Below are 18,883 nucleotides of genomic sequence, written 5' to 3'. Positions count from 1 at the left end.
ATTACCTTGCAAATCTGTGATGCATAGTGCAGCAGTTTGTTGAAATCAAAGCGCTCCTTGTGTTTGATGAGATAATCTCTCAAGCTGCCGTAGGGGAGATACTCCATGACCAGCCGTAGGTTCCTTCGTCCTGCAGAAACAAACAAGTATGACACGTAAGAGAAAATATTACGCGAGAGCTGAGAAAGTTAAGATGTGTTTGTTTCTTGGGCATGTTCACTGACGCCCTAGGCTGCAAAACAGTTTTAGGCTGAACAGTAAAGATTTATCTTTCCCTTGAATTAAATTTTTTTTTTTTTTTTAAACCTACATCTCTCTTAGGAATCGAGATTAATCAGACAATAATTGGCTTTATCTAAATATGCCGACAAAGGCAAGAGGTAGTTTAATCTTAATATGAGAAAACACATATTCTATTGTTTACACTTAAAGAAATATGTTTAGATTTTTTTGAAGATGGGTTGTATGAGGTACACTGACTAGGGTAGATGGCAGTTGGCATGCTTCATGCAGTACTGACATGGAGATAAGCAAAATATCCATATCACTTTAAGAATATTTTTGAATATTTTCTGTCAGTCAGCCCTGTTTAAGTTTACAGTAGGGGTGGATTAAGCTGTTGTCCATGCTCTCTTTAAAGCCACCAGGCTCCATTGACAAAAACAGGATTTTTTTCACAGAACAGGTAGTTGCTGAGCTGCCGCTGCCTTGACTCATTTTTTTGTGTTATTGTGTGACTTTGGTGAATCCAAACTAACCCTTTAGGACAAAGACACACAAGTTTGTTTGTGGGACTCCTATCTGCTTCTCTAAACTGGGGGTGTTGACCGCCATCTACTGAATACACTGACTATGGATAAGTACATCAATCACTTCAGAACTATCCTTTTAAGGTGATCTACTGTTGGTTTGAATTTGAATGTTTAGCAGACGAAACCTTTTTTTTGTCTTACTATCTTCTTATCCTTTTTATCATCTTGGAACCACTTATGTAGAAACATCAGACTATATCACTGTGATTTCTATAAAAAAATATGTGACATAGAATCTTGAAGCTTTCATTTTGATTACTCTGTCATATATAAGTAATGACCAAAATATGTAAGATTTAAAACTGAGAAAGGACAGACAACAGAATAAACGTCACGTTTTGTACATTTCTGATCTATAGATGTCAAACAATGTTCTCATACCTGCACTGTAGCAGACTCCTTTGTATTTGACAATGTTTTCATGCTGGAGGGATTTGAGGATCTCAATTTCCCGCTCAAAGTCCCTGAGGTGCTCGGCTGTGCTGTGCTGAAGTTTCTTCACGGCCACCACCTCCCCTGTGCTGTCCTGCAGGGGGTCGTACCTGCACATCTCCACACTACCAAAGTTTCCCTGCAGGGTGGGGTCAGAGTGAGAGCGGATTTAAGAAATGTAGAAACAACAGCTGTGATTTCATCTTGGTTTTGAGCATGCACTAAATAAGCTTTTATTAAAGTATACGTTGATGCATGCTCAGTAACTAAGATGCATCACACCTTGTCACAAGAAGAATGTGTCATGACAGAAAACAATACACATCATCTTCAGGAATTGTTTTCTTTCATATCAATTAGTGCTGAGCAACTTCACGCTGTCGGGAAAGTATCATGAGAGAGTTTGAGATGATAGCGGAAACTGCTGATTAGATGTGAGTTGAATTATTTCTATTCATAATTTATCTGACAGAAGCTCTTCCCACACCCACATAAAGACAGTGACTAAAACAAATAAACATCTCAAGAAAGCTTAAAACTCTGAGGAAGTTTTAACTGATTTTTATCTAGCTCTTCCAGTGAAATCATTTAGAATGCCTAAAAAGCATTTCCTTCAGGACAATAAAGTGTATTTTATCTTTATCTTATGTGATATCAGTATTAAAAAACATCTGAAGAGAGGTATGAAGAAGGTAAGAAGAATCAATGTTTTTCTAAAAAAAAAAAACCATGCACACTAAAAGACAATTTGTAAATAAGTTGAAGGAGACAAAAAAGAGTTAAACAAAAAGAAAATTAAAAATAAAAATAGAATGTGTGTGTGCATGTCTCACTTTTCCCAGCTGCTTGAGAAAGATGAGGTGCCTCTCCTCAAACTGGGCCGGCTCCTGGCTCTCAGAGGCCCACGGGAAGCCGAAGCCTCTTGTCCTGTTTGGCACCATGTCGCTCTCTACCAGCAGCTCATAGTCTGCAACACAAACACAAACACTGGATGATGAGTGTGTGTGTGTGTAGGGCATAGAGTATCCACCTTGCACCTTCATTTTTATCTTCCTACCTGGTGTAAAGAGGCTGTTGAGATCTCTGATAATTGCTCTGAAGGAGGGTCGGTGTGAGGGCTCATAGTCCATGCAGCTGTTGATCAGGTTGGCCAGCTCTGTCCATTTAGGAGCTGGCAGCTGGTGCCTGTCCTCATAGAACAGGATTTTCTGCAAAGCATAAGCGCAAAAGTCAGAATCTGCGTGTTTTTTTTAATGAGTTTGGAAACTCATTAAAAAAACTCATGAAGACAAAAAGTTGGCAGACATTCTAAAAATATCAATAGAACATGTTCTAAATAATCTTGTGTTCCTCTGAACACTTTCAGGGTGTCTTTTGCTCCTGTCACATTTTACTCACTATGGACTTGTTTTTCACAGCAAAACACAAGTCCAGTCCCTCTATGGAAACTGCACAATCATGGCCGGAAATAGGGATAACTCAAAAATATCTCTTGTGCAATATCACATATGATAAAGCCTGACCTAAATGAATAAAAAAGCAAAATAAAAAAAACGCAAGTTGTTTTTCTCTGATTTACTTTCCAAAAATTGACCAAAAAAAATAAATCTATATATACAGAATTTTTTTTCCAAAGCTCCACATGCTACACATATTAAACTATTTACTATTTTTACAACCTCTACTTAAGGTCAATCTTGTCCTCTCCTCTCTGCTCTGTGTAAACGGCCTTTAGTTCAGTCAAAGTTTCCCTAAATAGTGTTCACATGATTGTTGATCTCAGCCGACTAAGTTTAATGGTCTTTACCTTTTTACCTCTATCTATTTAGTGCAAATTGTTTATATTAAGGCAAATCTTTCAATGCATCTGCTATTAATGACCTTGGAGCAGTCCAGGGTGCTGAGTGGTTTGTCTCCGCCACTGCAGATCTCCCAAAGGGTCGTCCCAAATCCCCACTTGTCTGTGGCTAAACTCAGGTTCTGGGGGTTTTCAACGCACTCCGGGGGCACCCATGGGATACGCTCCACCAGAACTGATGAAAAAGACATGAGAAAGCAGAAACACAGGGAGAAGTAAAAACATGAATGACATTTTAAAAAAAGTAGATGAACAAAAGGAGGGAGGAAAATGAAAAAGCAAACTGAAAGAAGAATATGTTGGTTAACTTTCTCACACTGTGCCTCCACACAGGTGTCAGGACAGTTCATGACTCCTGTGTCTCACCTTCTTTGTGCAGCACAGTGATGCTGATTCCCGGGTCACTGAGTTTGATGAAGGGCAGGCTGCCCATCGTCCGATCCTCCTCTCTGATCAAAAGAACATTCTTGGCGCAAACATTTCCATGAATGAGGTTTTTGTCCTCCTGCATGCAAACATGATAACATAAATTACCTTCAATGCTCAACTGGTTTAATATACACATTACTTGAATAGTTTTTCTCTTGATTATATTGGTAGTCTTACCAGGTAGTGCATAGCCCAGGATAGCTGCTTGGCCACTTCCAGCTTCCAGGTGATGTTTACACCGCTTTTGTTCTTTTTCAGGTAGGTGTCCAGTGAGCCAAATTTACCATACTCCTGCACCATCATGTCTAACAGGGAGATGTGAGGAAGATAATTTTATGAGTCACTACTATCCTATTAAACCCCTCATATAACCAGTGTGTGGTCTACTGCAGCTGCTTTCTTCAAACCAGTTCCAGACAGAACAATTTCCACACCCGTTCATTTATTTTTTTAAGTTTCATTTCTTCTGAACTGTTAACCTATTAGTGCACCACATACATGCTTTATATACAGACTGGAACCACGTATGGTGCAATGCATGGCTTTGTATCATTGTTGCATCCTTTTTCAAAGTAATCTTTTCCTGCACACAAAAAGGTGTGAGTGACGCAATTGACTTGTTGATCCCGAGGGCTTAATTCAGTCAGAGTGGAAGGGTCAGGGCAGGTCAGCAGTTCAACACCTTATTTCCTCTCTGTTTAATTGTCTCAGTTGCCAACAGGGACACACTGTGGCCTCAACTAACCTGAACACTAATCTTACCGTTAAAAAATAGCTTTTTTGCATTTAGGAGGACAACAGTCTTCTTGTCTTTCTTTGTATTCTACATACACATTCTGCTTTGTCTTGCCCTTATTATTCCTCTCATCTAATATCTTAAAGTATTCTTCCTTTATGGATAACCACAATGATTTCTTTCTTTGAGACCACCTGTGTTGTAGACTTACTCTCATTGCCACAAACACACACGCCAAAGTTGAGTAATAAGTGCTTGTGGGAGAACTGGCTCATCATACTGGCTGCTTCAAAGAAGGACTGTGGGGGAGAAAACAAAAGAAGAAATCCTGTTAACTTGTTAACTCCCAACTGAAGTTCAGAGTTTAATCAGAACCACTCATTTACTCAACAAGCCAACCTCTGAATAGTTGCGGTGAGCCTTGTCCAGGATCTTGATAACAACATCTATCTGGTGTATCTCTCCGTAGTCACGCAGCTCTTTCCTCACCCCGCAGAAGATCTTGGTGAAAGTCCCTTGGCCCAGACTCTCATTCTAAAACACAGTTAGTTATATGTAGTACAGTTTTATTATGTTGCTGCTTTGGAAAGGGGATTGGGGGAGTGCATATTTACCACTTTCTGTGAGGCAAAAAAGGTCTTATGCAGCACTTTCACTGCGTGGTACTGCAGGACTCAACTACACTCACTCTTGTTTGTTTTTCCCCTTAGCAACAGTTCTGGATAGTACCCTGTACCATTTTGGGCATCAGTCAGTGTTCCAAGCGAGCTGATACTAAAAGGTAGAGTTAAAACACTGCAGATCACTGTTTGTCAGAGAAAATTGTCACTCGAATCTACACTTGTGCCAACATCTTGCACAAACCTGCCATTTTTAAAAAGCCAAGCTACTGTCAAAAGCAACCACAATTTTTATATTTACTTGACCCAGATTTTTAAAATGTCAGCCGACAGAACCATGGCATACACTACGTACTCCGTGTACTCTGCGCTGTACAATTGACGAAGTGCCGACATTCATGGTTGCCATGGTTTGGTTGCCAGTAAAAAGGATTCAGTGAGTGTCAGATTGAAGATGATGTTGGGGCAGTATCATTCTGCGTTAGTATAACAATCAGAGGAAATCCTGTGGAAAATAGCCATTGAAATTGAAATAGAGAAAAGGAGCCGGTACAAATAGTGACTTGAGTCGTATTTCCCTGCAGTGAAAATGTGGCAAAAGAAACAATGCCATGACCAATAGTCACAACACATAAAGACACTGGCAACCTTCAAGAAGCACTATCAAGGAGGCCTATATACCATAGGATGTTCCAAATTACAAAGAAAGACATAATGATACTGAGAAGCCTCCAGATACTATCTGACCACATGGTTTTGACTAGTCAACTACATACCTTTGAGTTCAGGATATCCTTAAATATATGTACAACAAAGCTGAACACAACAGGAAGTTAAAAACCTGCTGAATATAACTGGGTGATGAGTGAGAAGAGACAATATTGCAAAACACAAAAACCCCTGAGCTCCCTGATTAGTGGAAATGCTTCTGTGGTTTTCCTGTGACAGACCTGCCCTACGAAACTTCAAGCACTAAAGTCACAGAACATATGGTGAGACGGAAATGGGCGAGTCACCTTGGTGAAGGAGAACGGCCGTCACACCGTCACATGTAAGCACACAATGCAATCACACATGGGACTGCTAATGACGCCGAGTTACAGCAGGTGGATTAATTGAGGAAGTGTTCTGTTAAGTGGAGTGACCTCACTGACCCTACAGGGGTCCTTATTGGCCTTTCTGATTAAAACTAGTACTCTCATTATAACTCTATTACAGTGTTACTTGTTGACAAAAGGCATCAGTTATTTCATGAAACAAAGCCACTCAGTTACAGTTCACCTTTATAAATCTATAACATAAACAGTACAAAAGGGCCTTTTTCAATGCTGTTATAATCTTATACAATGCATCTAATCCTACACACTAATACAATCTACAAATACCAAAGAAATGGCCTTGTTATGAATGTTTGAATGCCTTTTTTCAGATGAGAGGAAGAACCAAAGTGAGGAGTGTTTTCTTACAATGACGAGGTCCTCTTTCCGGATCTTGTGGAAGACCATCTGACTGATGTTGTGTTTGTGGAGTGAGGGAGACAGTGGAACATCTGCCCCTTGATTATTTCTACACACCACCAAGTTGGATTTATCTAAAGAAAGGTAAAGATGGGAAGGGATGAGGAAAACTTGCATCAAACTCACATTTTTAAACTGGCTCTGATTACACCTGCAGGATTGTTACTGCTAAATGGCAAATGTGGATAGAAATACAACAAGTACCAATTAGATTGCTTTATTAAGAGTTTGTAATCATGAATATCAGCGTGAATTACCTAAGTGGTTGTTTGACTTTGCTCAAAAACAAGAGGTTTGTCATCCGGAAACTTGGTGCCGTAATTATCCAATTATTGTGGGGGAGTGAATTAACTAAAGGAAAATACTGATTGTGTTGTAGTGTGACAAACAATACAGTGTAGTGCAATCTATAAATGTATTTTAGTTGTTATAGCGTGCTTTACCTCAGCTGATATGGTGCACTGTTATATTTATGGGTCAAAATAAATGGAAAACCAAGTTGGAGCTCTAAAGTGCACCTTAAGTTGCCTCAGTATGTAGTAGGGATGGGTGTCTGGGAGAAACCTGCCAACTCCAACATCTATAATGTTAACGATCAATTGATCGTTTATTCGCTATGCATACACGGGTAAAATAAAAGACATTAGATAGTATTGTGACGCTTTTATTTTGAAAGGACAAAAGAGACTTGATCCTGTCAATCGTTAAACTAAATGAACTGAGATTATACTGTAAAGATAACGTCAATGTTTCATGTTTTAGCCCCTGAAGAGGCATGAGGTTAGTTTTCACAGTAATCTTGCATATTGTTGTGTTTAAATAAGTTTTGGATAAAATTAAACTCATTAATTCATGCTAGCAAGGTTTCATACTAGTTCAAATTAATACTCTTGTGTTTCTGTGTGTTTTATAATTGTTATTGCAGTTTGCAAACTGTAGCTTTATCCAACTTAATTCTCAGCTCAATGGCTTATTCAAGTACGGCCACAGACCTGAATGCTCGGTCATGTTTCAGTTCAGTGAGAACTGATACGCAGCCATAGATAAAAATTAAAATTAAAGAATACACAGATTGATTAGAAATTCCACGTAATCGATTAAATTCTTAACGATCATTGACTGCAGGGAACTGCAGGGTCTGTGCTGTCGGAATTTGCATTCTTACATAAATATATCCAGTCTGTCATTAAATTATCTTAAGGTCCAGACTCAAAAACTAGTTATCTAATATAAACAGAAGCTTAAAAATGCATAAACAGTTGAAGCAGGCATTGAGTAGATTTTGGAAGCAAAAGATAACAGTGTCAAAGCCCCCTATAAGGAATTCTCTGAGAGTCTAAACAAAAAAGAATTGCTTGCCTTTCTTATATTGTCTCATCATTGCTTTTAAAATGTTCTAGATTAAATTTGAACTAAAAGTGTTCATTATATGTCAGAACCTTAAATGATTTATGACTGAGAAAAATGAAGGCCAAGTTTTTGGGTCTGCTCAGTAATGAATTCTGTAATTCATTGACAAATGTCTTTTACAAATCTCACTCAAAGTTTTACAAAAGATGCAGTGAAAATGTGAGTTCCTCCATATATCATTGAAAGGATGCTGTTGCCTAGTTCTGCTGCCCAAAGAAACAGTCAACAAAAAATAGGTCAAACCCAGTGAAAATGTTTTAACTGTGCTGGATATTGTTTTAATTGCATGGCACATCATGTCTTATTTTACCTGTGTTAATATGTGTGTGGGTTTACATGCTGTATACTGTATTATGTTTGCCCACTGACCTTTGAGGCTGGGTGAGCAGCACCTGGTCAGCTGGAACGTGTATCCATCAGTGCGGAGCGCCTCCTTTTGGTAGCAGTGCAGAAGTTCCCTGAGTGAGCCGAAGCTCCTCTTAGCACCACTCAGAATGTACTCTCCTGACTCCTTCTTCACGATCTGGCAGTGCTTATAGTCCACCATAGTTTCATCCTGGAAATCAAAAGATAAATGATTACAGTTTATGTTGTGTTGAACGTGCTAATAATGCCTTTGAAATAGACTACAAACTCCACTCAGGGATGCCCTGCTTAGCCTGCTGCCCCCGCGACCCGGCCCCGGATAAGCGGAGGAAAATGGATGGATGGATGGACATAAGGGCTGAACAACCATTAGGAGAGATTCACATCTTTTCAAGTCTGTCTGCAAACAAGTCAGGCGCCCATACAGTATTAACAGTGAAACCTGTTTTGTTCTCTGTAATTACTCGTCTTGTTCAAACTTGTCACACTTCATAAAGTGATGGGGGACAACGTCCTCAGTCTTCTTTCTCTTTATCAGAAGTTGACAATCAGTTAAAGTGGGTCTCTTCCAGTTACAGTCCCACTTTTTGTTTTCTGCAGATGTGCTGCAGTGAAGGGGGAAGCAACACAAAGAGGGAATTTGGTACTCAAAAGACATCCACTTGATTTGTCTAACTCACACTGCTGAAGCTTCATATAATATTCAGATAAACTTAATTATACATGTATGAATATAGCAAGGATGTAGATATTGTCTGCCATCATGTCTCATTGTAAGTGCATTAGAAAATAATCTTTTTCAAAGGACAGTATGGCTAGGAGTAATGATTACAGCAAGAAAAGCTTGTTCCAATGCTCATATGAGCACCACACCCAGACATGAAACTTAAAAAACCTGCCATTTAAATTTCTTCCCACCAAATTTTCATTACTGTCATGCTTATACAATACTTAGTTAAATATATTTATAAACTATTTTTAAAAAAGCTTTTATAAAAGGAGACATATAGTAGGATTTAGTCAGTCATTAGCTGGATTGTCCATTTTTGTGGAAATTAAACCTCATGGCTCCCCCCAGTGGTTGAAGATATGGGCAGTATTTAAAAGCTTCTGGTGTGTACAGCTTAATGACCACATGAGTTATAGCAATACTGTAAATGGAGTGATGCAGCTGTTTACCCAATTTCCTACTTAATAAACAACAATAATTTGAGCAAAGCACTGCATTGTGTTGACATTACAGTCTAATGGCCCATGTTGTTGTGACCCATTGTATAAACCAATGAAGGACTAATCTGACATCTGTGTTCACAGGCTTGAACTGTAGAGTCACATGTGATAAATGTGCTTCACACTGATCATGACCCGACATTGACAGCTTACCCCCACCACAAAAGACATGAAGTATTTGTCGTAGTCCCTGGGGCTGCAGCGAAGGATATACAGGCCTTGGTGGTTACCAGAGCGACGCAGCTTGCCAATCGTAAACTCCATCCTGTGATCAAAGATACAGAGAGTGTGTGAGACTGTGAGTGGTTGGTGGTTGTGGGTGTGCACGTGCTGTATCTGTACATGTGTGTGATACTCACGACACAGGGCCGTGGCAGTAGCTCTGAATGCACTCCAGAAGTCTTGGTGGAGCCACCTCTTTACACAGATAGTGATTCGCATCTGCAACCAGTCTGTAATACCCGTCGACTAAGGACACAAATGACAGAGCCTCTGGGAGCGAATGAAACTCCAGTTCCTTTGTGGCCAGACAGAGACACAGTATAGAGAGGGGACACAGCAATAGACAAAAATAAATCATGATCAGATCAGTGCTTATTTTTAACTCTAAATCAATGCAAACAATGAGCCTTCTAGCTATCTATTTATAGCAGTGTCTATAGCTTTGCTCTCAAACCTGTACCGTTTGCATAGTAAAGACACAAGAGTAAACCTATATTTTTGCAGGCCGGAACATCTTGCAGCACCACAATACTTGATTGAGAATGGTATTTTGACACATACAATCATGGAAAAAATGATTAGACCATTGTTTTCTTCATTTTCCTGTACATTTTAATGCCTGGTACAACAAAAGGTACATTTGTTTGGACAAATATAATGATAACAACAAAAATAGTTTATAAGAGTTTAATTTAAGAGCTGATATCTAGCCATTTTCCATGGTTTTCTTGATAATAATTAAAATCATGATCAAGAAAGCCTTGGAAAATGGCCAGATATCAGCTTTGAATTAAACTTTTATGAGCTATTTTTGTTCTCATTATATTTTTCCAAACAAATGGACCTTTAGCTGGACCAGGCATTAGAATGAACAAGAAAATGAAGACAAGGGTGGTCTAATATTTTTTTCTATGACTGTATTTTGCCTTTAACATAATATTTTTATATATATATTTTATATTGCACCTCCTGCACTTTGGATATTGCACTAATGCATAATGTAGTTTTGATAAAATTGTGATTAATTGTTCACTCCTAATATGGAATTTTTTTTAAAACTGCAGAGAAGAGCTTAACTTTCTTTAATGGGCAATTTGGCTTACAGACTGTTGTGAAAGTTAGATAGGCTTGGAATACAGAAAAGCAAACAAATTATTGATCATCAACTGATAATGGATGGGGCAGAGCTTGAAAAAGAGCTCAGTGTGTAGTATACCAGGGTCTGGTTGTCCTGTGTGGTGAAGGTAACTATGCGGCTCTCCACAGAGCCTTCCTTATTGGACTGTTTGATGCTGATGTCGATCACCTCTGGGAAGTCACAGTATTTCTGCAGCTCCTGGCCAAACAAAAAGAGGACAAAATAGTAATTTACATTTGTAAAAGATGAAGAAGTGTGCACACACGTGTAGTTAAGAAACTCCTAGAGCTCCATCTATTGGTAAAAAAAGTTGTAACAGCATCACACATACACTCTTATCTCCATCTCCTGCTCCTCACCTCCTCTGATCCCTCCTCCTCGTTCCCTTTTGACCACTGGATGCCCGCGTCGGCCGTGACGACGATGGTGACCTCGCGTGCCGAGAGGTCGGTGACTTGGAAGCGCTCGGTGTAGAGGGAGGGCAGCAGCATCTCCAGGCTCATCAGGTATTTGAGCTTGAGGTTGCACACCGTGGCCTTGCAATCACTGAACTGCTGGATGAACTTCCTGAAGCGATAGCGGATCCTCTTCCGAGTCACGATGTTATATTCCTGGATGCGGCTTTGCATGCATCTCGGCAGAAAGGATTTGTAGCTAAAAAGCGTGGAGGGTGGTGTTGAGAAAAACAAGTCAGTTATCCTCATAAAAAGAATGTAAATGTGAACATTTCTGGGCTCACAGACTCTCGTCCTTCATATCCACATTACTCATGATTGATTTTATTTCTCTGAGATCTTTTGACATTTTGTCAATTTATTTTATTATTTTGCTTAAATCATGTACGATGTATGAAAGCAGCAGCAGCCACAATTACATTAATTCAAGTAAGTAAGAGCATCCTACCTGGTGTAATTGTAGATGTCCACAGGTGACCGACCACTCTCTTTGGCGAGCCTCATCATATCCAACACCGCCATACCCAAACATTCCTCCTGGGCCTCGTGACTGACTGGAATAAGAACCCAGCCATTCAGGAAGTCACTACGCCACTGGAAAAATGGATGACATCAGGTCAGTGAAGAAAAGAAAGAAAGAAAGTGAGAGAAAGTGCTGGACGGTAAACAGATCCTAACGTCTTACCAAAAGCACAATTATTCTACTCTGCATCAAATTTAGTAAATCTGTCAACCAAATTATCACATATCAGACCAATTAAGTCTTAAATGTGAAACACCTTTTTTCATTTCCTCAACAAACTTATACTTTAACAACAACAGATGTCTTCATCTAACTAATCTAAAGGTCTGTGGGTTTATGTGTTAAAACACAGCACATGTTGTCAACGTGACAACGGAGATAAAAACAAAGCTGAACAGAGCTGCATGTGTCTAGTTCACACAAGCATGTGGGGAAGGAGAAAAAAGCAGCACGTATTTAAAACGTGTGCATAGACATGCAAACAAAGATCGAAAAGAACCCTGATATACTCCTGTTCCTCATTTGTTCTTCTTACTACCCCACTTCCTGTTTTCTGAACTTACACAATGGCTGAAAAGACAGACTGGCTGGCAGTCAGAGAGAGAGAGAGAGGCAGAACAAGCATATTTTAACATCCCCACCCAAAATGTCTGCTTATCGTTGTATTAATAAATATTAAAGCAGGAAAGAGAAAAAATGGGATGTCTGTGAAGGACAGGCTCTCTTAATGTCATAACACTGGCTTCTGGTTTGCATTCGGTTTAACCCTTAGAGACCCACCAAATAAAAACCCATTTTCTTGTGTGTTTTAGGGGGACAGGCGAACTTTAGGGGGAGATAGCAGGTGAACAGTATATGCCACATAGAATTGGTATGCACCATCTGAAAGCTGAGAAAGAAAGAGGTTTCTCTAGTCTTAAATCTGTAACAAACACTGAGTTTTGGCTACGCGCCTATTTAAATTTTTATAGGTTTAGAGTGTATAGCAGTTGAGAACATTATGATTAAAGTCATTTAAGGCCATTTCCTAACTCTTTTATGTCTCATGAGTTATTGCAGATTTTAAGTGTTGACACAATTTGTTACACAGATTTGGTGACAGCCAGATCTTTCTCTAGAACTGAGACAGCACTGTAGAAATAGGTCTGGCTATGCAAGTCTACCACATTGGATTGCAAGCACTTCTCTCAGAACAGAAGTGGGTAAGTCTGTATAGGGGAGACTTGTGGGTACACATATAACCCATTTTCATCCAAATAACTTGAGGTGAGAGATCGAAGGACCCCTTTAAAAATGGCCAGTTTTTCCCTCAATAAAATTTAGCCTTTCCTGACAAGTTAGCATGATGTGGTTGGTGCCAATGGATAAGTTGGATTTTCTAGGTTTATATGACATCACTTTTCAATTTTCAATTTAAAGTGGAGCCCACTACAGCCACTTAAAGACAGTAATGTTGGCCAAGGTCACCTTCTGTCCCACGGGTCTCTTTGAGTTAATGAAAAAGCTACCAGGCTTAGATTGCACTCTAATTTTTAAATGACAATCACAAAGAAATAGAATAAATGCAACAAATGCCTTCCTGAGACAGAAGAAAATAACAGTTATAGAAACTGACCTGAAAAAATTGGTATGCCATGACACAGTCATCCATCACAGCGCTCTCCGTTTCTTTGGACATGCCATGGCGATGAGCATACAATGAATTGCCGCTGTTGTACCAGCCAGGAAAATAGTACCTGGACAGAAAAGACAGACCAGACAAGATCAAATAAGAAAAGGAATCTGAACATAAAACAACACATGAAAAGAAAAAAAATCTACCTGATTCTGAAGTGTAGGCTCTCATTAGCTGACTGGTGCACTTTAAAGACGTGATTAGGAGCAAACCATATTCTGTCACTTTCCCTCATCAGGCCAAACAAGCTGCAGTACACTGGAGCAATCCCTGGGAAGAGACAAAACAATCATCTGTTAACTAAAATGTAGTGCAGATAGTTTTATTATGGAACTGGGACAGTTGGTAGCACTTAATTCAATTTAAGGAAGCCAACTGACAGATTGATTTTTAATTCTGTTTGAAATAAAGAAGATTGAGCAGCACATGTTACAAATTATCCGCCACTAAACTGACCCATATTTAGTGTCCACCACATGAATTTGCCTGTTTATCAGGAAGTTGGTTTAAAATAGATGCTTTTGCAACTTTTTCTGGCATTAATAGCCTGATTTAGGATTTATTTTTCACTCCCACAGTTTTTTTTCCCACAGCTTCTCATTCTGTCTTCAAAACACCAGCACCAAGAGCAGTAAACAGGACTGTCACCAGGGAAAAGGGGTCACCTATGCCATGTTGCACCCCTCCATCTGAAAAAAAAATCCAATAAAAAGAAAAAAAACTCTTTTGCATTTGTGTTTACATTTGAAATTAAAACAGATAGAAACTGGTTGGGGGCTTAATTTAATTGTAGATTGAGCAGGAAGTGAACCTTGAAATCTTGCATGTGACTGCTAGATTAAGGACGAGGTCAACGATGATGGATATGAGAAAGTGGCTTCAAAAAGGAATGCAAAAGGAAATTAAATTAAAAAATAAAATCACAAAAGAAGGTCAAGCTAACATTAGCCCTGCAGCTGTCATCAGTTCACAGATCAGGGTGAGTCATTCAATGGAGCACAACTTCAGCCTCCAGATGATGATGGAAGAGAGAGAAAATGCCTTCACTGACCACCTTCTGAGGTCAAGGTCAAGGTCACGTTTATTTCTAGAGCACCTTATATACAACCAAGGTTGACCAAAGTGCTTTACATAACTGAATAACAACAACAACAAAATCCAATCCAATACAAGATACATAATTGAATAACAATAAACTCACAAATAAAAATAAAAGACAATTTGATCTAATAATATATTACATGAGATGTGCAATACAACATACAGAAACAACTGTCTTCTCACACAGGTTCGAAAGCCTGGGAGAAAAAATGAGTCTTAAGAGACTATTTAAAATTCTGAGACCTCAAATGCCTGACTGAAGGAAAGGACAGGCTCCTCAGGAGATTGTGCAGCTGGTGCTGTAGCTGCTATAGCATGAATGTCTGTTAGAGCAAAAATGGTTAAACAGCTTTTGCTGAGTCATTCTGGTAATGTTATAGAGTTTTTTGTGCCTAGTGTGATGCATGCTGATGCAGACATCAAGTGAATGAGGTTTTTTATACGGCAACACTACTTCTTTCAGCACAATCTTAAAGCTACAGTTGGTAACTTTTGCAAAAAATTACTTTTTTGTCATATTTCCTCAAACTGACTCATACTACATCCTGTCATCAACCGTATAAAAGTCACCAAATTAACCTTTAAAACTGATGTTTAATCAGCAGTCCGGACCCCCCGTGAAAACTGAATGTCCCCCTCGCTCATTTTGTTTTGACACTAAGGTGTTTTTAGGTTGAGCCAAGTGGGTCATTGCCAACAAAAAATGTCATCATACAGCAGGAAGCACTCACGGGAGTGAAGCAATGGTATGAGGGTGCGTTAGAGGAAGTATGCTCAACCACAACAGGGGAAGTGAGTTCGAAGAACTAAGAAGGGTGATCTATAAGCAAGTCCTACCTACTACTATTTATTACATTATCAAATAATAAAGTTGGAAAATTATTAATCTTGCCATGTGGCACCCCAACCTATTTTCTTTGCATTACCAAAAATGTTGATAGTCCTTCTAACCTTGCACTGCTAATTTAAGCTATATCCTAATCGGAAACCACATAAAATGTATATGTAAATTAACCACATGGACACGGCAAACTCACAATTGATATTTCATTGTAATTTTACGATGAAGGAAAGGTAACATCTGAAAAACAAACAAACAGTTGAACGAAGGAAGTTGAAAATTATAAAAGAAAAGCAGAAAAAGTGGAAGATAAGAAATAGAGAAAGAGTGGTTGTTTCTTATCATCTTGAGAGGGAATGGAGCAAGAGAGTGTGGCAGAGAGAGATAGAGCTACGGCACAGAGGAAAACAGACACAACAGTCCACAACTTCCTGATTTGTGCTCGCGAGAAAGAGAAGAAGGAAAGTTAGTAGTTCTGTTCCCAGACAAAACAAAACACTGGATCTGTTGTGATAGTGAAACCCATTTATCAATTTCCTTCACCAGGAAATTCTTGTGAAGACATAAGAGTTAGTGCTAATGCAAGAAGACATGGGAATAAACTACAAATACTCTTAAACGTTTATCAAGCAGTCTGTTTGATTAAGGGATGCACTAATCCAATTTTGGGTATCGGCCAATACACAATAGTTGCCATCGACTCGAGTAAAATGTTACCTCCACTTAACCTCTTTCACTGTCTCCACTGCTTGTATCTTGTGTGTGTGTTGGAGCTGAACCCTACTCAAGGTGAAACACACAGAGGAGAGGATGGAGAAGCAAGCATGCCCATAAATTACAGCAAAATGTGGTAGAGAACACTCAGAATTACCTTTGTTTCCATTTCATACAGCACCTCTGGATTTATAAAAACAAAAAACAAACCAGAGGGCATATTTGCAAGTAGTATTGGTGTCCCTAGTGGTAAAATTTGGTCACACTGTCTCCAAAAATGGTTGCAAAATGCAACTAAACAGTCGCAGTCTGGAGCCCTGCAAGAGAATCATGCCCCAGAATCCCGCGGTCTCCGGTCCACCCACCACACTTGTTTAGTTCTGTGGGAAACACTGCATGCCCTTATGAAAAGGTGGGGCAACAGTGTCAATGCTCTTCTAGTTCATGAACTACAGATGAAAACAACATTCTTCCAAAAGGACATTCCCTCATATGGTGTGGAGAGGGATGTATTGTAGACATTCAAGCCTCTCAAAAAAGCATTCAACGTGTGTCTAAGCTGTGAGAAATATGTTCTAGGCGTGTTCCTTTGAAAAACAGAAACTTCAGTCTATCACAGTTGGTAATAAGCCAACTGGTCGTCCAAAGTTTTGTCTCAACTTACCTTCACATAGCACTTTACTACCAATATTTACTTAATCTCCTATCACCCATATGACGGTCAAATTCAAGCATGCTTTTCCTGTTTCAGTGTCTGAATCATAGATCAGAGTTCATCTTTGGTCAATTTTGCTAGGTGGATCAATAGAAACTGGTGTACTAAGTTTGTAAAAGCAGAAGTTACTATTTTAGCTGGTTCCTTCGTCATTTATATACGTCAGTATGTTATCACGCTACAAGACTACAAACTATATCATGTCTTTCTCACACACAGTTTATAGGTTTCGATTGCTCAAATGATTTATTTTGTTGCTCACATCAGAAATGTGATCTTGTGTCCCCTGTGTGAAAGAGCATTACGCTGCGTCCATTTATGGTCCAGTCTATAATCTGCACAGACAAATGTATTGATGCAAGTAGCAACATTTCTTTTAGAATTTATTGATTCAACTTAATACTTTGATACTCAGTTTGATGCATCTACTGTCACTCCATGTTCAACACAGCAAAACTGCCAGATTCTCTAGGAATATATCTTTCATGTCTGTGTACAATGACAAATATTGGACAAAAGCATAATACCTGAGACTTTTTAATAATGTGTATTTAACCTGATCCACTGAAGAGTTAAAGTTATTTCCCAGCAACATGTACAACACACAAAAAAGCGGAACTTTACAAGGTTTGCCAAACAACCAAATATGTGGCAATAAAAACAAGGACACTGTCTAACCAATTTTGAACATGCATTTGAACAGTGCATCGATTTAGAAATTGTTGAACTCATCCATGGCTTGCTCAACAAACAAATGTCAAATGACTAAACAAAATTTTTGTCTATGTGGGCGGACCAGAACTGAAATCCTCTTGTGACTCACCACATGCTTTCGCTGCACTGATGCACAGTTCTTCTGCCACGTACTCCCCATGTGGAAACGTGAGGGCATTTTCTGAACCGTTTTCAGAACCACCGCCTCCTCCATCCTTCCCCGAGTAGTAAAGGTGGACAGTGAGGCAGATGGCATCTGTGTCCTGCTTGGGGTCATGTCCAGTGGCTGGATCAAGGTCTGGGTGAAGGCCATTTGCTGTGGGACCGGAGGTGGGTGGGTCCATTTCTGTCAGCAGAATACAGGCCATGTGCTACTTAGAAGAAACATCCACCTGTTGGGGAACAAAGAGTTAAAAAACAGAGAAAAAAAACACAGGTTAGAATGATGCTCGGTAGAAAAGTGTTTCAAGGACATCATTTTATGAGAGGAAGTCCTTTTCAAGTGTAGCAAACATTGTTTTATAGCATTTGGTATTGACCTGAGAATGAGCCTCTAAGATTTAAAGGTGTTGTACTGTTTACACATCAACATGACCAAAATGGCCAGTTGCTTTGAGCTAAATGTTATTGACAGAGCTGACATGCTGATGTTCACCATTATCAATTCTGCTTTTTGGCCTGGTTCTTTATGGATTCCCTTTATGATTCCTGGTCAGTTTCCTGTGTGGAAGAAAAGTAGACCAACAGTCTGTCTATCAAGGAAGCCATACTTTGGACTAGGGATGGGAATAATTAATCGATGATTGATTATTGGTTGTGAAGAATTTGGTCGTTTATTTTATCTATGACTGTGTATCAGTATAAAAATACAAGAGAATTAATTTGAGCAAAACTAGCTTACTGTATCAAACCTTGCTAGCATGAATAACCAGGTTTAATTTTATCCAAAACTTATTTTCAACACAAAACATACTTAAATATGCAAGATTACTGTGAAAACTAACCTCATGCCTTTTCGGGGGACTAAAACATAAAACATTGAACTCCTTGACGTTATATATACAGTTTCACCTAACTTGAGTTAGTTTTAGGATTGATAGGATCAAGTCTCTTTTTCGCCCTTTCAAAATAAAAATGTCCATTATCAAAACAAACTTTTGCATCGTACTGTGTATATATGTATCTTTGCCCATGTATGCATGCAGCGATTAATCGATTAATTGATTGTTAACGTTATAGATAATCGAGTTGGCAGGTTTCTTCCAAGTGCCCATCCCTACTTTGGACCATTAGTTTTTTGTCTCCAGCAGCGTCTACAGATGAGTTTTTTGCCATTGTTTTGCAATGCTCACCTGTCAGGGAAACATGCCAGCAT

At 39.1% G+C, this 18,883-nt stretch overlaps 1 protein-coding gene across 1 annotated transcript in view; it reads right to left on the bottom strand.

The window, feature by feature from the left end:
• The window catches only part of jak2a (Janus kinase 2a), a 38,722-nt gene that overhangs the window by 5,646 nt on the left and 14,193 nt on the right, over window positions 1-18,883 (bottom strand). Inside the window, exons 2-20 of the mRNA XM_059357870.1 lie at window positions 17,618-17,900; window positions 13,570-13,693; window positions 13,364-13,484; window positions 11,674-11,819; window positions 11,130-11,424; window positions 10,849-10,968; window positions 9,770-9,927; window positions 9,564-9,675; window positions 8,184-8,370; window positions 6,354-6,478; window positions 4,667-4,801; window positions 4,479-4,566; window positions 3,709-3,836; window positions 3,469-3,607; window positions 3,126-3,277; window positions 2,302-2,452; window positions 2,078-2,211; window positions 1,194-1,383; window positions 6-130 (exon numbers count right to left, since the gene is read on the bottom strand). Of these exons, the coding sequence (XP_059213853.1) occupies window positions 6-130; window positions 1,194-1,383; window positions 2,078-2,211; window positions 2,302-2,452; window positions 3,126-3,277; window positions 3,469-3,607; window positions 3,709-3,836; window positions 4,479-4,566; window positions 4,667-4,801; window positions 6,354-6,478; window positions 8,184-8,370; window positions 9,564-9,675; window positions 9,770-9,927; window positions 10,849-10,968; window positions 11,130-11,424; window positions 11,674-11,819; window positions 13,364-13,484; window positions 13,570-13,693; window positions 17,618-17,876 (2,889 nt within the window). The 5' untranslated portion in view covers window positions 17,877-17,900. The remainder of the gene's footprint in view (window positions 1-5; window positions 131-1,193; window positions 1,384-2,077; window positions 2,212-2,301; window positions 2,453-3,125; window positions 3,278-3,468; window positions 3,608-3,708; window positions 3,837-4,478; window positions 4,567-4,666; window positions 4,802-6,353; window positions 6,479-8,183; window positions 8,371-9,563; window positions 9,676-9,769; window positions 9,928-10,848; window positions 10,969-11,129; window positions 11,425-11,673; window positions 11,820-13,363; window positions 13,485-13,569; window positions 13,694-17,617; window positions 17,901-18,883) is intronic.

This window comes from Centropristis striata, chromosome 19 (genome assembly GCF_030273125.1).
Source record: "Centropristis striata isolate RG_2023a ecotype Rhode Island chromosome 19, C.striata_1.0, whole genome shotgun sequence".
NCBI classification, from domain to species: Eukaryota; Metazoa; Chordata; class Actinopteri; order Perciformes; family Serranidae; genus Centropristis; species Centropristis striata.
The sequence above is the reverse complement of the archived record's forward strand: the minus strand, read 5'-3'. Positions and strand labels throughout refer to the sequence as shown.